This window comes from Chanos chanos, chromosome 1, assembly GCF_902362185.1.
Source record: "Chanos chanos chromosome 1, fChaCha1.1, whole genome shotgun sequence".
In the NCBI taxonomy this organism is placed as follows: domain Eukaryota; kingdom Metazoa; phylum Chordata; class Actinopteri; order Gonorynchiformes; family Chanidae; genus Chanos; species Chanos chanos.
Window position 1 is genome coordinate 22,628,510 of NC_044495.1, and position 17,584 is coordinate 22,646,093.

The 17,584-nt window shown below is 37.8% G+C and overlaps 2 protein-coding genes and 1 pseudogene across 5 annotated transcripts; 1 reads left to right on the top strand and 2 right to left on the bottom strand.

Annotated features, from left to right (window-relative positions):
- The first annotated feature begins 949 nt into the window (after window positions 1-949).
- On the top strand, window positions 950-3,164 carry LOC115811907 (protein mono-ADP-ribosyltransferase PARP11-like; annotated as a pseudogene).
- Window positions 3,165-5,327: 2,163 nt separating this feature from the next.
- Window positions 5,328-10,525, bottom strand: pyroxd1 (pyridine nucleotide-disulphide oxidoreductase domain 1). 4 transcript variants are annotated; one of them, XM_030786559.1, is made up of 12 exons: window positions 10,331-10,525; window positions 10,118-10,198; window positions 9,819-9,938; window positions 9,473-9,601; window positions 9,094-9,167; window positions 7,559-7,746; window positions 7,087-7,169; window positions 6,768-6,835; window positions 6,343-6,544; window positions 6,130-6,252; window positions 5,735-5,872; window positions 5,328-5,635 (listed from the first exon to the last, which is right to left on the bottom strand). In XM_030786559.1, the coding sequence occupies exons 1-12, from the start codon at window positions 10,412-10,414 to the stop codon at window positions 5,387-5,389; spliced, it is 1,539 nt and encodes a 512-aa protein (XP_030642419.1). In that variant the 5' UTR covers window positions 10,415-10,525; the 3' UTR covers window positions 5,328-5,386. The 4 variants fall into 4 exon arrangements, with proteins under 4 accessions (XP_030642419.1, XP_030642433.1, XP_030642441.1 ...); XM_030786573.1 differs by having other exon boundaries at window positions 6,343-6,455; window positions 6,733-6,835; XM_030786581.1 differs by having other exon boundaries at window positions 6,343-6,455; window positions 6,733-6,835; window positions 7,087-7,162; window positions 7,549-7,746.
- A 4,865-nt stretch (window positions 10,526-15,390) lies between these two features.
- Window positions 15,391-16,656, bottom strand: iapp (islet amyloid polypeptide). The gene is made up of 3 exons (XM_030774485.1): window positions 16,577-16,656; window positions 16,075-16,209; window positions 15,391-15,562 (listed from the first exon to the last, which is right to left on the bottom strand). Exons 1-3 carry the CDS (start codon window positions 16,654-16,656, stop codon window positions 15,391-15,393), a joined length of 387 nt encoding a protein of 128 aa, XP_030630345.1.
- Between the last annotated feature and the right edge of the window lie 928 nt (window positions 16,657-17,584).

The following is a 17,584-nucleotide window of genomic DNA, read 5'->3' on the forward strand; positions in this document are numbered from 1 at the left end:
AAAATAACATGAAATAACAGAGAAATGTTCAGAGGGGGGTAAAAAAAACCCTTGACATTCTGTCCAGCAGTGTTATAGTCAGAGACTGCTGTGCATCTCTCCTGTGGTCTATTGTACACATATTTTACAGCTGTTGTTCTTTTCCCCACCACATGGATCTACCTCACTTTAACCCTACCTCACATTACGTAATCCATAGCTTAGTAGTTCAGTTTTGACTACAATATACAAATCCTTTACACTGCTTTGCAGTTCCACTTCCTCTCCATGAGAGGGCAATGAAAGGTTACAAAACCATAACATTTTTTGTGTTTTTGTCATATTTCTCATCATCATAGTCTTATATTGATCATGAAGTGAGGAATATAAACACATAATTATAATTATTTTGAATTATGAAATCAAATTATTCTTCACTTGTATAGAACTATGCACACTGTCTTGTGTTCACTTGTATATATGTAAATACATGTATATAGAGTTCAGAAATAAAGACTACAGATGTTTAAGTATTTCGGTTATTTTGATTTTTTGGTGATATAATTTTTGCTATAAAACTCCACACCACGGTTAAGTACTCAGTACTTTGAACTAAAAAATTTGACATTTAATACAAAAGCAGACAGAGGAATGCTTTTTATTTACTCCTGCTAGGTTACAAAGAAAAAAATAATTGTATTAGAAAACAAAACTTCAGTAGTACCAAAATAAAAAACAAAGGGGATATCTGGTCACTACAGGTATGATGTAGTCCTTGGGTTGGGCCAGTTAGTAAATGGGAGGGGCCCCATGACAGTTGAACACATCTGTGATGTGGAAACTGTGACAGGTTTCAGTGGGTGGGGTGCCTGTTGATGTTTTATCAGACTTATATTTGCCATCTGGAAGAGACAGGGAATTGACTTAACTCCAGTGACAGAGTCAGTGCTGTCTGTGGTATTCCACAACAATGTTGACCACTAAGTTTGCCAATTTTTCAATAGAAGATGATGACATAGAGGAAATGGACACAGCAGACACACCATGGTACTGGTTCTACTTTGGAGAGGATGAAATGTGGCACAGAATTGAGGTATTAAACACATTTCTGTATGTGGATGGTTTGTAAATGTTTGTGTTTGTACCCTCATTTGTGGCTATATATTTGTATGTCGAATACATTGCAGGATGACCCAGCGAGTTCCCTTACCAGTGAGGACTTCGAGAAATGGTACTTAAGGGATCCAAAGGGTTATACTGAGATCACTACTGCTGAAAGCAAAATCAGGGTGGATTTTTCTGGTAAAATGAACTTCATTTGTGTATTTATTCAGTGAACCTTATTAATGGGCATGCTTTTCAGCCAATTTGAAGTAAATTATTCATATTATTACTTAGATACAATATTTATCTGCAGTCTTACACATTATCATGAGGGTCCAGGATGCATGCAACTGAAAATAATTTGATGTATTGTTTGTGTGCTCTTTTTCATTTGTTTTTACTGTTACATTCAGGTTGCGTACTCATCAACTTGAAAACGGGACAGAGAAAGTGTATAAAGCGTTCTGGTAAGAAAGAGCCCAGTTTCAGGTGAGAGTTACGCTCTGTGTTTAATTAGTTTGTTGCTACAACTGGTTGAATGCCATGGTTTCTCATTCCATTTGTTTGACCTCGGGCATTGAAACTATATGATTCAGAAGAGTTGCGATGTCTAGTGAAATGAAACTGAAACTGGATTATTATGTAACAGATGCGATTCTGAAGTTTGGCCCCTATCACTACCTGTAGACTGGGAAAGTATGGATCCGAAACAGCCTTTTCAGGTGAGGAGAAAACATCAAGTATGAAATTACCTCCTTTACTTCTATAAAATAAAAATATCAATTTTTTTTTAATATACAGTCAACCCTCCGTATCCGCGGGGGACTGGTTCCAGGACTTCCCGTGGATACAAAAATAGCGTAGTATTTGCATACACAACCATTGTAGGCATGACAACATAGTACATGCACGGCAGAAACAACGCAACATTTTCTTTCTTTCAGCACTAACAGATTGCTTTCATTTAATGACCTGAAAGAGAAATACGTAGAACAAAACAAGGAATATTTATAATACAAGTACATGTAGAAAATATAAATAGATAGAAATAGAAATAGAAATGTTTTAAAACACAAACCAACGAGACGCGAGGCAAACAATGCGAACAATACCCGTGAATAAGGAGGGCCGAATGTGTATATATATATGTGTGTGTGTGTGTGTGTGTGTGTGTGTGTATATATATATATATATATATACACACACACACATAAATGTACATATCTGTCACATGATATCAGAGACTAATCAAACTTCTCCATTAGGCCTTTCCACTGGAGAAATGGTCCGAAAAATATAAAGAAGTGGAACGTTTTGTCAAAAATGAAGGATTATTGTGCTTCCCAATTAAGTCAATTTACAGGATACAGAATGTGGATCTCTGGGAATTGTATAATAGGTAAGAAGTGTCCTGTGTATTGATTTGTCACATTTGTTGTTCTTTAGTAATATGTTAAGGCCAATCGTTATGTCTGTCACGAAATTGCAAGTATACCTCAGTCAGTACTCTTTAAAACCATTCCTACTGATACAGTATCAAAACAGCTGGTTATTTATTTTGATTGTGTATTTCCCAGGAAGAAAATACAGCTGCAGAGGCTAAAAGGAGTGTCAGACATTGAGGAGCGTATGTTGTTTCACGGCACAAGCAAAGCTAATGTGCCCACAATTTGCAAGTACAATTTTGACTGCAGAGTATCAGGACGTAGTAGTGGGTATCACGCTTTCGGCAAAGGTGAGTTTTAATTAAAGAATTTAGCCACTCTTCTGTCAAAATACTCTTTATATCATCTAACAGCTTTGCTGTTTTTCTAGGGACATACTTTGCAAAACATGCTTCACTTGCAGATGTATACAGTAGGTCACAGACTGGCCTGAACTCCACCAAAATTATGTTCCTCGCCCGTGTGATTGTTGGGAAATATAGGCATGGAAGACCACATTACTGCAAACCAGATGATGGCAGCAATGAGAATCTCTATGACAGTTGTGTTGACGATGAATTGTCCCCAAGGATTTTTGTCATCTTTGATTGTAACCAGATTTATCCAGAGTATTTAATAGAGTACGGAGAATGTTAAGGTAACTGAGTTTTGACAGTCGTAATAATTATCGGGTTGTGCACATCTAAGAGACATTATGTAATATCTGGGTGACAGTTGTAAGCAACCATATGGACACTGTTATCCTTTTGTGTTGTTACACCTTTTCTATATTTCTGTAAGTAGAAGGTTCAGTAAGATGGTTCAGTAAGCTGGTTTGTGTCCTCCCACACACAGTATTGAATAAGGGTGACTTGAAAAACAACTGCTGTTTGCTAATCTACTCTGCTTTACCCCTAACTCACTCATTACTTCACAAGGGGAGGTCTGCAGCAATAAACATTAAAGCCCTGCCCACAGGCTTAAAGAAGCAGCACTGCTTTAACTGCCACTGAATGAAATTCAATACATTGGAGCCCTAGAGCACTTCTGCATACTTATATAAAACCAGCATATTACAAATAAAGTTCAGAGGAGCCAACTTTTATACAGCATTTCAGCATTAAGGTACTGTATGAAGCTGGGTTCTAAACATTTGTTCTGTGACTACTGTGTCTACTGCAAAATGCAAATAAATTAATTTGTACTGAGCCCAGCCACAAGTAATGCTAATTTACTACCTCATTTTCTAGGTAACCAACCTAACTAAGGTACATATGCTTTCAACAGAACTCAGTGGTATACTCCCTGCTTCAGCCGCTTCATAATACTGGCAACTGTAACACCACAGCAACTTCATCATGCCAGTCACTCGCTTAATCCACTACACCACTACTCCGTTGTGCTCATCTCAGCACATATTTGTTATGTGACATGGATTTGAGTAATAAATTTTGAATCTTTCTCATTCCTTTTTTTTTGTGTGTTTTTTGATAGCATTACAGAATGGCTCTTGACATGGATTGTGTAGTGACATTAAAACTGTGGTCAAAGTACTTAAGTAACATGTGCAATTTGTACCCTAAAACACACACTATCATTACAAATTACCACACAGATTAATTTCAGTCATCATAATGTTCTTCAAGGAAGAAAGGTCAGATGTGAACCCTCAAATATTTAACTTTATAAATGCATGAACTCCAACAATAGTAATATATTACTTTCAAACATGTAACCATGTTCATAAAGTTAAACAAAGATAACCTTCAAATAGGAAATATTTAGGGTTGTCTTTGCTTTTACATTTTTAAACTCTTTAGTATTTCAAAACTCTTTACAAATTCAAATCATGTACGTTTTGGTTCTTCTTTTGACAATTTTTATACATATTTATGGCTATAATATTGAACATAAATGTCATACAAATTCATTAAATGTACTTTGTTAAGCTGTTCAGTTCTACTGAATTTTTGAGAAAACATGAGATGGTTTCTACAGTTCTGGTTAGTCAGGAGTTGGAGATAATGATGATTGGAGGAGTTATGTCAAACTCACTCCACAACAGCTTTTGTTTTTTTTGTCTTTTTTTGTCAATTATGTGTCACACATGCTCGTGTCCATTTGTTGAGAACATGGATGTTTAGCCTTATACTGACTCTGCTCGTCACACTGCCATACTCTGAAGCATGCATCGCAAGACATGGACACAGGACTTCAGAGTGCTGAGTCAATGGGGACTCCCCTTTTAAGAGTGTGATTAATACAATGTGTTTGATAGTGTTGGGAAGTTTGCCTTTTAATGTTGTAAATGTAATTTTGTGATTGGCTCAAGCATTGTTTTCTGTATATGTGAATGTGGGGCAGAAAATCTATGAGGATGCATCCACCTGTTGACGCAGCGACTGAGTGCATGATTAACAGGCCTTAGTTCTTTTAATAACCACATCAGCCAAAGAAATTTGAATGGAACATATCATGTGAGAACAAAGTCAACTTGGAGCAAGCCAAACAGTAAATTACTGGGAGTGTTTTCCTTGAGCTGGGCATAAGCCCTAGTATGTAAAAAGTGAAGCAATAAGGTCAAATGAATGAAACTCTGTAAAACCTCTGTTGCTTATTTCTCAAACTGCTTTTCCAACAATTTAAAGTCTCTCACTAAGAGTGGCATACTCAAACCTTAACCTAATCAGAAACCCAAAACCTGATATGTTTCCACTTGTTTTTTTAAACTTGCCTAATCCAAGCCACACAAAGCATATCTTGTGCTGGTACCTGTATATTATTTTTAAAGCATTTCTCTCAGATCTGACAAACCTGGATCTGATCATAGCTTATTATGAACACAGCAAATCCTTTTACTGTGACAAACCACAAACGTTTCAGTCGAAGTAGTCCTCAATATCAATACTGGGGTTCAGAAGATCCTCTCCAAATGAGGATAAGTCCATCTGGTTGAGGATCAAATTCTCAAAGGTCTCCTCCAGGTCAGTTTCTCCAATGAGTACAGCCCCCATCATACGTCCTCCACTCATGACCACCTTCACATACTCCTGTCCCTTAGTGCAACGCACCAACAGTTCATGGTCCTGACCCAAGCCTTGTGCATTGAACTTTCCCAGGAGCACCACCTAAGCCAAACATACAACAATAAGCCATTTTCACATACAAGTGAACACACGCGAATATGACAGAGAGAGAAAGAACACAACAGAGGAAGAACATATTACCTTGTAGTTAAAGAACTTAGTGATGTGTGAGAAGAGCTCAAAACAGAAGTCCAGTTCTATGGGTTCCTCCAAGATGTCTCCTGCCATACAGCGAGCTGCATACCATCCCATCTGACGCGCCTGAGTCCACAAGCGCATCTAACACAGCAAAACATCTCAAAATCATCACAAAGGCAATCGTTTTTTTACTGAGTTAAGAAAAATGATTCATTTGTAATTTTCTATGGTGCTTCAACAACAGCTGTCACTGCCTCCACATGCCATGCAGATTTTTTAAAATCATAGTTTCAAATCTATACGGGCCATTTTTGTATTTGCTTTCAAAACAAAAATGAGACTAAAATTTGAGGCCCTTACTCTGCTCTCTTAAGGTTAATTCCTGTTTTCAATAATACCTGTTGCCACAGGGGGCTGGGCTCCCAGCACGCAGTGCAGATGTCTCCAGCTGCGTACACATCTGGCTCTGATGTGCGCATGTGCTCGTCAACTCTGAGACCCAGATCACTGGCCAACTCAAACTAAAGGACATTAATGCAACAGCTCATACACCTCTGTTCACATGGAAAAATGTCACATAAAACCATATGTGAGATAATAGTGCTTCTTACATTGTTTCCATCGAGAAAGACATCAGTATTTGGCACTACACCTGTGGCACTCACAACGAAGTCACAGCCATAAATCTTGCCGTTGGTTAGCTGGATATATACCGGCCAGTTTCCTTTATTGGAGCAGGAAATGATAAGAGGGTTCCGAGTGACTGACTGTCCAACTGACTTCTTTGTAAATGTGTCATACTTGCAGAACAAACTTACACTAGTGTTTAACAGCCAAACCATCCAACTACTTAACTGTTCACTCAGACATCACATATCTGACTGTTTATCATGGACTCAAGTCCTGGTCATGTCTATTGCTTGGCAATAGACATGTCTCAGCCAAAGCACATACAGATGTGATAGCAACTACCCTACTAATCAACACTCCAGAGTTTTCACCTGCATTAGGTTTCTGTGATCTGAGTGGAGAGAGCAGGAACTCTTCTTGAGAGTATATGTGCTGAATCTCACATTGATACTCTACATGAACTCTATGGGAGACCTGCAGAAAACAAGAGTACACTACAGTACATAAGAAATCTTAGAAAAACATGTAGTGTGTAATGAGAAACTAATCCATCTCAAGGTTTGATCTGAATGCAAAGAGTATGTAATGTATGTATTTATAAAAATGATGTGACATTGATAAAGTTACATGAATCTCTAAAACTGACTGGCCACAAGTAGTCAATGTGCAAACAATGTAGCTCCATCAAAATCAGTGAATCAAATAATTGTGAAACTGACACAGACCTTGTCTGCACCTCTTAAGTTGATACCTTCATGCCAATCTGGGCCCAAAGCACTGCCAGGCTCCCCAGAGTCCAAACTCTTACCTGGAATAAATGTCATACACAACCTCAAACACTATAAAAATGTCAATGCGGCATATTCACACGGGTGTTCAATTACAGTGCATAACTTCATTAAGAACACACATACATGGCTAAATAAGATAAATACTTAAAAAAAATCAATGATAAACTTAATTCCTGTGGCACAATTAGATTTACAAATGATGAATTACATTTAAATAGTGGGTACTCTGGAAAGCTAGGGCGGTTCTGTATGCGAGTTAACACAAAGACAGTAAAGTGGTACATTCACTGTTACTGACAGCAGTTACATTCCCATGACTTCCCTCATTCACAAAGGCCTAACACTTGAAGCAGGCCTTGATTGACACCTATAATATGTGTGTATGAATGTGTGGACATGGAGCTACCTTTAGGTGAGTGAGAGCTGCTGTCTGTCTCTGTGGTATACCGGGCCCTCTTGCAAGGCAATGATTTCTTAGGTTTTTCTTTTTCTAGTGAGGGGATGAGAAACTGTGCAGCCCCTGCGTCAAAGAATGTATTCCCAATGGCCTTGTCCTTTACTGCCCAGATGACCTCACAGCCTTCAACCTCGTACCTGGAGAGAATGTGAAGGAGCACAGGGATAAATGCAAGAGTTCTAGTGAGTGTCAAGCCGCAACAGAGCAGCATCGCAATGTGAAAAAAATCTTAACATATTACTATAGTCTTATGAAATGTTTCAAAATGCTTTACAGTAGATAAGTAAGATGAGATTTTTCTAATACACAGGAATGTGTTCAAAATTTACAGCACTTTGATACGTGAGTGAGCAGTTTCTCATACTTTGAAGCACCGATGTATCAAATTATTAGCAATAAACTCCAGGTAACCCTGTGTGTGGCCATGTCATGCTCCTCAACAGAGAGCCACACATCTGGTCAGGAGAGTAGCTGTGTGGAAGGCACATTGATGAGAGCTACACTCATGTAATGTCAATGCTGCCATCCTGTGGTAAACACTGAACTTTTCTTCAACTTATTTCTTTTTTAAAGGGCACTACAATTCTGTGCAGATTATAGGACACAGATTATAGGACTACAGTTCTGTGCATTAGATGGAAGTTACAGAACTGTGAGTGACCAATAAGTCTCTAAATTGTTCCAAACTATATAGTACATCTATGTTCAAAACAGTGAAGAGTAACACAGTTCATCCACTAGATGGAAGCAATGTCATGTGTTTGCATAAAGACAGACAATAAAATGTCTGTTTTGTTTTGCTGACCTTAAAAATACTTATCAATGTTTTAAGTTTAAAACAACATGTTAACATGTCACCTTAACCGCATATTATATATGATCTGCATTCTAGGTTTTAGTTAAAAACTTCAGAAGGGTAAATGTGCGTATCTAGATGCTCCATTCTCTATTATCTTTAATTTCAATGTAGGCTCCCATCCTAATTATCTCCCATAAGGAAGCATTCATGTAGGAGTAAGCGCAATGGTGACATAGAGCTTAACTGATTGGGGTTCTGTGATCTCTGTCTCCATTATCTTTGAACAAAATTACAATACAATAGGCAATTGTTCAAAATAATTGTAAAAATACTTATGGGTGCACAGATCCATAATGAGGCTACTACTTAAAAGTTATCTCCATGAACTATACAGCACATTCATGTGTCTCTCATCAGTAATCAGTATTAATATGATGGTGCAGAATCTGACTGTTTAATATGCTTAAATTCAATTCACTATTTTAGCTTAAGGAGATAAAACGGTGTGTGTGTGTGTGTGGGGGGGGGGGTTGATGTTGCAGCAAAACAATTACTGTATGTATATGGACAGTATCTACGTAAACCATTCATTACATTATGGGAAATCATTTTAAATCATATTTGTTCCCTGGATTGTAACCGTTTTACCTATTTATATTTCCAAAAACATTATACAGATACTCACACAAGTTCCAAAGCTATTCCACCATTCCCAACAACTGCAATCCGCTTGGCTTTACACAGGCGCCTCTGAAACTCCTGTCAGTGTAGGTCCAGGAAAAAGGAACGAGAGAGCAGTCTGGTTTTTTTTTGGGAGTCTGTTTTTTTTTTTTTGCTTGTTGAATTTAGCTAATTTATATACTGTATTAGTACAATATTTTGAATTATTTTCATTCATTCATTTTCATTATTTCCGTTTCAATGCAAAATGTAAAAATGAGGGTCAACTGACTGCAGGTTTCCATGTCTAGCTAGAGGGCATGTTAAATTAGACAACATGTCTACATTACTTTATGAAGTTACTGTTTAAAGTGTGAGTACGTGATCTGTGGCCGTGTTTGTACCTGGGCACTGTCAGTGTCTCGTATTCCCAGCACATGGGGATTGTCCCGGGTCAGGAGCTTGGGCCTGGCCCCACTGCAGAGACACAGCTTTTCGTACTGCACTGTCTGTCCACCTTCTGTCTGCAGTGACTGTATGTGACATAATTAAACAAACACCACTTTTTCATATTTCTAAACCAATCTAAGGAGTGAATTATTTTTTTTTTACAGATATAGTGAAATTACTGTGGGCACTGTGATTAAAAGAAAACAATGGCCTTAAATGCATGGCAAGTTTCACTAGCTACGGAGCAACTAGTGGGTCTTGATATAGTAATCTCGTTCACAAGGCAGTGCTATCACTCACATGTTCTTTTGTTTGTAGGGATTTTACTGCTGACAGGAGGACTCGCAGGTTTGGATATTTGTCTTCTAAGACGCTAGATGGCTGCTCTTCCACATCAAAGTCCTCCAACGTCTTGGACACCTTCATCAAAGGGTAAAAACTGGATGGGAAACTTTGTTTTGAAGTTTACTAGAGCAACAAACAATATAAAATTGTATATAGTAAAATAATATGTCATACTTTAAATGAGAGATAATATTTTTGTGGTATGGTATATTTTGACACCAAAAGCTACTGTTTTCGGTACTGGGATTTACTACCTGTTTGAAATTCGTCACAGTCTTTATCAGTGGAGCAGCTGTAATAAGCAGAATCTCTTCAGAGGGAAACTGGCATGCGAGCTAGAAAACGAAATTAAGCAAGTACATTACAGTAGTGCCCTGTCTCCGGTATACGAGATGCATAAACAAACTCAACTGCTCAATGTGTGTGGAAAAAATGAGAGCACGCCTGAAATGGCAGGATATCGATACCTGTTCGGCACATGTCACTCCTGCAATTCCTCCACCCACGACCACAAATTTTGTGGGCTTCTCTAAATTAGGTGGGCTCGCCATTGCTCTCTACTTCCAGTCAACATACACAGCGGGTACTTAACCGATGATAAAGAACACTAAATAAATCGAACACTTTTGTTTGTTGTTCTGTGTCTCTTGTCTATTAGTAAATGTGTATTGCATTGCTTTATGAATTAGATCTGAATAGGACACGCATCAACGGTACGACGCGTAACTTGTATGGATTTCAGTACACTTCCGTGTTTATTTTCGATAGCAAACTACGGCAACCGTTGTGCATCAAACTTTCTTTTCTAGCACCTTCAACCCCCACACACCACAATCTGTCTGCAGAGCCACAGAGCCGCAGTTTTACGCAGATCATAGGGTGACCATTAAAAAACAAAAACAAAAACAAAAAAAACAAAAAAAAAACAAAAAAAAAAAAGGGGGGGGGGAGGGGGGTTAATTTACAGGGAAATTTAAGCGTATGTCGCTTTAGTTCCAGTCGTTGCACATGTACGGCTGATAACTGCATCTGTACTTCACAATACAGCCAGCTAGTCTTTAATGAGACAAATAACTGCTGGCATAATTACGGAGCACCTAAATTCCCAAAATGTAATATTTTTTATCTTGTGCTAACAAGTTATTATCTTTATAATTTACTATAAATTCAAATGCGTCTCTAAACGACTTCAGATGCGCACAGCAACCAACAGGTTCTGTTTAGGCGGACATGAACAGTTCGGTAAAACTAACGAGTAGCACAAAGCTACCTTCCACCAGCTCACCCACCAAAAACATAGCAAATTGACTGTTCAAATAAAGCAATGAACGCCACCATGTTTCAAACATACTTGAGAAATCAACAAACTCTTAAAAGATATAAACGCAATTTACCGCTGTGGTCTTCAAAGCATGCCTATCATGCCTTACTACGCAGATATTAATTTTCTTGTGCGCACAAAAAAAAGAACTTGTTCGCGTTTCGGGAATTTAAGGGCTCCGTACTTTTCAAGTTCAAGTTCTAAGTTTCAAGTTTAGTTTATTTGTCATATGTAGGTTAAGACAGGGTCAACGGTACAATGAAATGCATGAGACGAGATAAACAGGTCATCTCAGCAATAAGAGAACTAGTCGTAAGAACAAGAGTAAAATAAAGGATTTAAATAAAATAAACAGTAAGAGAATAATGAGTTAACTGAGAAAAATAATTCAGGTTTTCGTGGCGTTAAGATCTTAGCTGTTGCTGCGGTGTTAACGGTAATGAATGAAATGCAGTTTAATCGATGTTTACGCCATGAGCGTGTATACGGCCGTCCATTCGTGGCATGCGAGAGGGCGGAACGTAAAGAAAAGGGTCAAGGCAATGCACACACAACGAACGGCGTCTGTGGCCGAATCCCGGACAATTTTGGCGATTTAGAAATCCTGGCCGGACGCATTTTTAAGTCCGAATAAGAGGACATATCTGGGAAAAAAGAGGAGGTATGGTCACCCTACCTAACAACAGTTTCACATCAGCAGTTTCAGGCCAGTTTCAGTAACATTTCATGGTTATGGTTATGGTTATCCCTGCAGGGATAGGTTATGGTTAGGGTTAGACGATCGGCCATTGGCCCGAATCTGATGGTGTGAAACTCCTGGCGTGAAACTGGCTCTGCAGCCAGACCCTTCTCAAAATCACTGAGTCAGAGAGCTCACTCAGGAAAATGGGTTGGCAAAGTGAGGAGCAGTCTTAAAATATCACTAGAGCTTTTTAACAGAAAGTAGAATGATAACAAGAGTGCACTATACACAGAGTACCATTCAACATGATGTCCCATGGTCACCAGCACGATCCTTTATTTCTCTAAATGGACAAAACTGTGGCTGACACACAACTTATTCAAACAGAGAAACCAGTATGCGTCACTAGCTAAAAATAACCCTCAAAACAGAAAAAGAAAAAAAAAATGAAAATAGGGAAGAGATACAAAGAATATTGTGCAATTGGAAAAAGTTTGCTAAAGAAATTCTTCTCTCTGGAGTGGTTCACAATCAATCAAGCATACAGAGCAACATCATCACAAACCTGACACTTCCAGTGTCTGCTTCTTTGATGGAATGCATATATCAGCAGATACCATTTGTCCCTCAGAAGAGGTAGTTTATCATATTGAAGGAATGGCACACAGAATGGCTTTAGAAGAAGACATACAAGAGGTGTGTAGACATACAGGGTGTGTGTGTGTAGTCCCTGTTGCAGCACAAGTATCTAGATTCACCACTATGCATAACATTGGATTAGATAAAGGAAATGACACAATATTCAATTATCTATCATCACACTAATGATAGAGTTCAAATTAACCAATGACATTAAATGGAAGGGTGCAAGTTGACACAAAATGACTTCTTTTTTGCATTCAGTCGCAGCAGAGATGAATCAAGGGGCATTGCATGCCAGGCATGATAATTTCCCCAGACAGCCACTGTAACCCTCGACCTTTCAATACTGAGCAAGCCGCTCTCACGTCAAAGTGGTTGACATCGCAGCCATTAGAATATCCTTGACTACAGCAGATTCCATTAAGCACCAGTATATTAACCAGGGACTCTAATGTGGTCTGATACGCATAGAGTAAATGAGAAATGATGCAGCATTCAGAAAGAAAACGACAAAAAACATGTTTCTGCTGTCACGTTAATTACACTGTGTATTATATCACAGGTAAAGTGGTCCAGTGACTCACACTGTTTAACTCTTCTCAGCCATTTTTATAAATTCCAATTTTGGACACATGCAGGATGGATTGTCAACAATCGAAAAATCCTGATTATATTTCAACATATAAAAAGTAATTTGAAATTATGACAGATGAAAAATATGCAGCACCAAAAAAAATTTCATCTTAAATATGTTAAATGGACAATGGTAGCGCAGATGTGTTCAGTTGAAACGTATCTTGTTTTTCCTGAGTGGTTCACCAACTGTTTGGTGTTCAAAACACAGAATATTTATGGGAGGAAGTTTCATTATGCTTCTCCATCCTGTATTTGCTTACACTGAGGTATCAGTGGCCCAGCTCTTTCTTGGTCTAGATTGATTCAATTGTGTCTGGGCTGCCATCAGACATTTATGTATTTTGATCTATTTCTGGCTCTGATATCCATTCATTACACTTTTATGATTTGTGGCAGAGGGGTATGAGTTGTCCTCAGGGTTGAATGTCCATAGAGAGTGTGTGGGCAGTGCTCTCTAAATGGACTCAATATGGTGATGTGGAGGGAGAAGATGTCTGCCAGAAGCCATCAGCTTGGAGATAAAATGAGAAGCACAGGCTAGGAACTGATGGTCAAAGAAGAAGGAAGGCATATAGCTGTTAAACATAACTTTTAAATGGTTTTGGAAATGAATGAGTGAGTGAATGAATGAATGCTTTAATGAATATTTGAATGTCTCAAATGTTACTATGAACACAGTTTCTCATCCTTTAGTGCATCAGTTTTTAGTTCCTTTGGTTTATTCTTTTGGAATTGAAGACAATTATTCTTATATTTACTTTACATTTCAGTCATGAATCCATACTTTAATTCAGCATTGATTTAAAATGGGCAGATGAAGCTGTCAGTTTTGGGTATAATACATTCCTCTCATTATATATTTAGGTTTGTTTTTTTTGTAAAGACCCTATTGAGCGGTGACATTTGCTGATAAACAGGGTCATGTTTACCATGGAAAATGATTCTCATATGCGACTAATGTTGGCGTGTGTCACCAACATCATATAATACTAGATGCAAGCACTCCTGTTATCCATTAACTTTGGTATGTGTTCATCAAATCAGAGCAACCATGCTCCTCTGCACTCAATCATGTCACATGAGATGTATTTGGAAGCAAATGGGTATTTCACATAATCAGCCATGTAAAGGCACTTGTGCCATTTTAAAATCCTCTTATGTTCATGTTGGCCAACACATTTGATTCAAAATGTCATTTATGTAAATAAAAAAAAAGGAAAATTTTAAAAAGAGAAATAAGACAAAAGAAAGAGGACAGCTTCTCTTAATAAGAGAAATACATTTTTTAAAAAAAGGGAAAAAAGGAAAATAAAACATATGTGCCATGTAGAAACACTAAGCTTTCTATACTGTTTCAGCAAATTGCTTGATGATGTTTCTCTGTGTTTTGAATTTTTAGACATTATTTATATTACTTATGATTTTGATTCATTTATAAATATGGATGTTACATATTTAACATTAGAAATTGCATATTTAATGTTCCAATACAAATTTAGTCAAGCGTTTCAATTCTCATTTCTCAAGGTTAGAGTTTAATAGTATCCTGTGTATCACTCAGTTCCAGAGCTGGTGTCATTTTCCCAGCTGAACATATTCTGAGAGAATGCTTTATGATAAGAGTGAAAAATGTCCATCCACTACTGATTCAGTGCTGAACATTACTGAGTTGGATGAGCTGTATTTGGTTGTACTGTTGTATTTAACACAAATTGAAAAAAATATATACTGCAACAATTCATTTATTTCAGTTGATGGAATGAGCCTAATGATGGATCGTGTGAGGAGCAAAGCCATTACAAACATGAGTGGATCATTGTGTTCAGGCCACCAAAACACAGAAGTGTGTCTTAATGACTTTCAGAACAAATCTAGACTTTTCCAATGACTTTACATTTTATTACAAATACAAACAAAACAAAATGCTTATGTTCCTTTCAGTTCATTTACTGTTTTTTATAATACATTTATTCACATGCCATTTCAGGATTTTGTTTAACAGAGTCTAACTATACTTTGAATAATCTACACAGCATGGCAAAACTTCACCCAGGAGGAAGAGATCCTCCAAGGCTGAAAATGCTGTGTTACCAAGTTTGATACCAAAAGGCACTGGTTCGTAAAATTTGAAGAAAAAAAAGTGTAAAGTAAATACACAGAAGTGCACATGCTTATCGCTAACAGGTATATTACATTTGTTCAATAACTTCCTGATGGCTCAGAGTGAGAGAGCTCATAGGCCAAGACTAAAGAGGGAGGTAGTCAGGAGACTGAAGGTCTCTCTTTCCATAAGCGCTGGATCCAACATTAGTCGGAGCGTATACAGTGCCAATGGTGTTGCTGGAGCGAATTAGAAAGTCTGCCAGTCTCTGGGTGACACAGGTAGCCGTGTTACATTTCCTCTTCTCTACTTGGTGACTGGAGGAAAAGAAGAGTCATGACATTGAAAAACAGAAAATTGATTATGTTAATTTTTCATTGAACAAATAAAGATTTATACTCATTTCCCTCAATGAAATAAATTCCAGTATCTTTGTCAAAACTGTAATGATTTCAAATATATTAAATACACACACACACACACACACACACATATACATATATAATTTAATAATAATAATAATGATAATAATAATAATATATATATATATACACACACACATACATACATATTTACATACATATCGGTAAAAATGCCTAATCTCCCTTTTAAAAATGTGAGCCATTTTATTTAAAGCAGTTATGATTAGTTTTTAATAAAATCTGTTCAAATTAAATTGTTTCAATTATGAAAATAACAACAGAAACTTTATTATTTATTTCCAAAGATAGTTACTGAAGAAATGTAATTTTCTGAACATTCTAGAGGATGTTCCTTAGCAACGGCTATTTCAAAATATTTTTGCACTTTGAGCCTTTGGCATAAGTACCTGTTCTCTGCACTGAGTCCTCTTTGAAGCCGTGGCCCTGCCAGGCTTAGAAAAGAGTTTGTGGCTGAGTCTGGGACCAGCCACCCCTCCCTGTCCGGAAACTTGTGCACCTGATCTCTGAAGTGAACTGAGAACCTGGTGCAAGACATGATAAGATCCAATTTACTTCTCTCTTTTAAATTCTCTGACTGTAAGACTTGTCCATGCAGTCATTCAGTCATTCTCTCTCACAAAGACATATCTTTATCTGTCAGTGGTACATGGATCTAGAATGTCTATTTCAAGTACTAGACAATTGTCACACACAACTATTAACAGAAGCAGATAATCGCTTCAGAAAGGAGAGATAATCTCTAAAATTGAGCCCACTTCCTCCACACTTATCCTGATGGGAATGAAATATTAATCCTGGAGCATAATATCCACCACTCAACATAATCGTAGCACTCAGAAATGGCACTTCCTTACAAGAGATGAGAAGAGCACTGTGGCAGTCACTCACCTGTTGTTGGGAGCGGTGGCGACACAACGCAGCAACACCAACAGCAGAAAGAGAAAAGCAGGCAGTTTCAGATGATACATTGTACACACTGCTGATCTGCAGGGCTCTGAACACAAACATTTAGGGAAAATTATTCTTTCACACGTCATTAGACATGTCACATGCAAGAAAATAAAAACATTTAGCCATACACGCACAAATGATTACATTTGAAAATGCATAAATCTGTTCAATTTAATGACATTTAGTCTTTAAAAGCTTACTGATGATACTGAAGTCTCATAAGAGCAAGAATTATGCATACAGGATTTTCAAGAATTAAAAATATAATCTGTTTGTAGACGACAAATTACAATTTAAATAGTATCATTTCCGTATGTCATATCTCATGAAAGTAAGTCTGGATTTGGACATTATCTATGAAAAGCTGTGGAGGTCAAACTCACCGTCTTTGATTAGATCCAGTGGACGATGGTTCCTGGAGACACTGGTATTTGTGACTGGTTTCTGACACTCACACACTGCCCGAGCTGTTATAGGCTTGCGCCTCAACCACTTGTGACATCATATCCTATCCAAATATAGCTTTCAATTTTCATTAGGAGAGATGGGGGGGGGGGGGGTAGGGATGGGGGCGTGGGAGAGGGGTTGTTTGAAGAATCCAAACCTGAAGCAGGGGGTCAAATGCGCCACAAACACACTCGTCACTATCTCCGTCATCATCATCATCGTCGTCGTCATCATCATCAACATCACGCTCAGCAGCATTGCAGCCCTTTATGGGACAAACTCATGTACAAACAACATAAAGTCCAACATCTTATAATACCACCACCTCTTATTTAGGGTGTGCTGCTTGGCATGTCCCATCTTGCAATATTTGTGTTGTGGCTGGTTTATGACCTTTAATAGCCTGAGCAACCAGCACTATCAGTCAGTGGTTTAAAAGAGCAGAGTACTGACACCCAGACACCCAACTTCATATTTCTGGCAGTATTCATTGTTTCA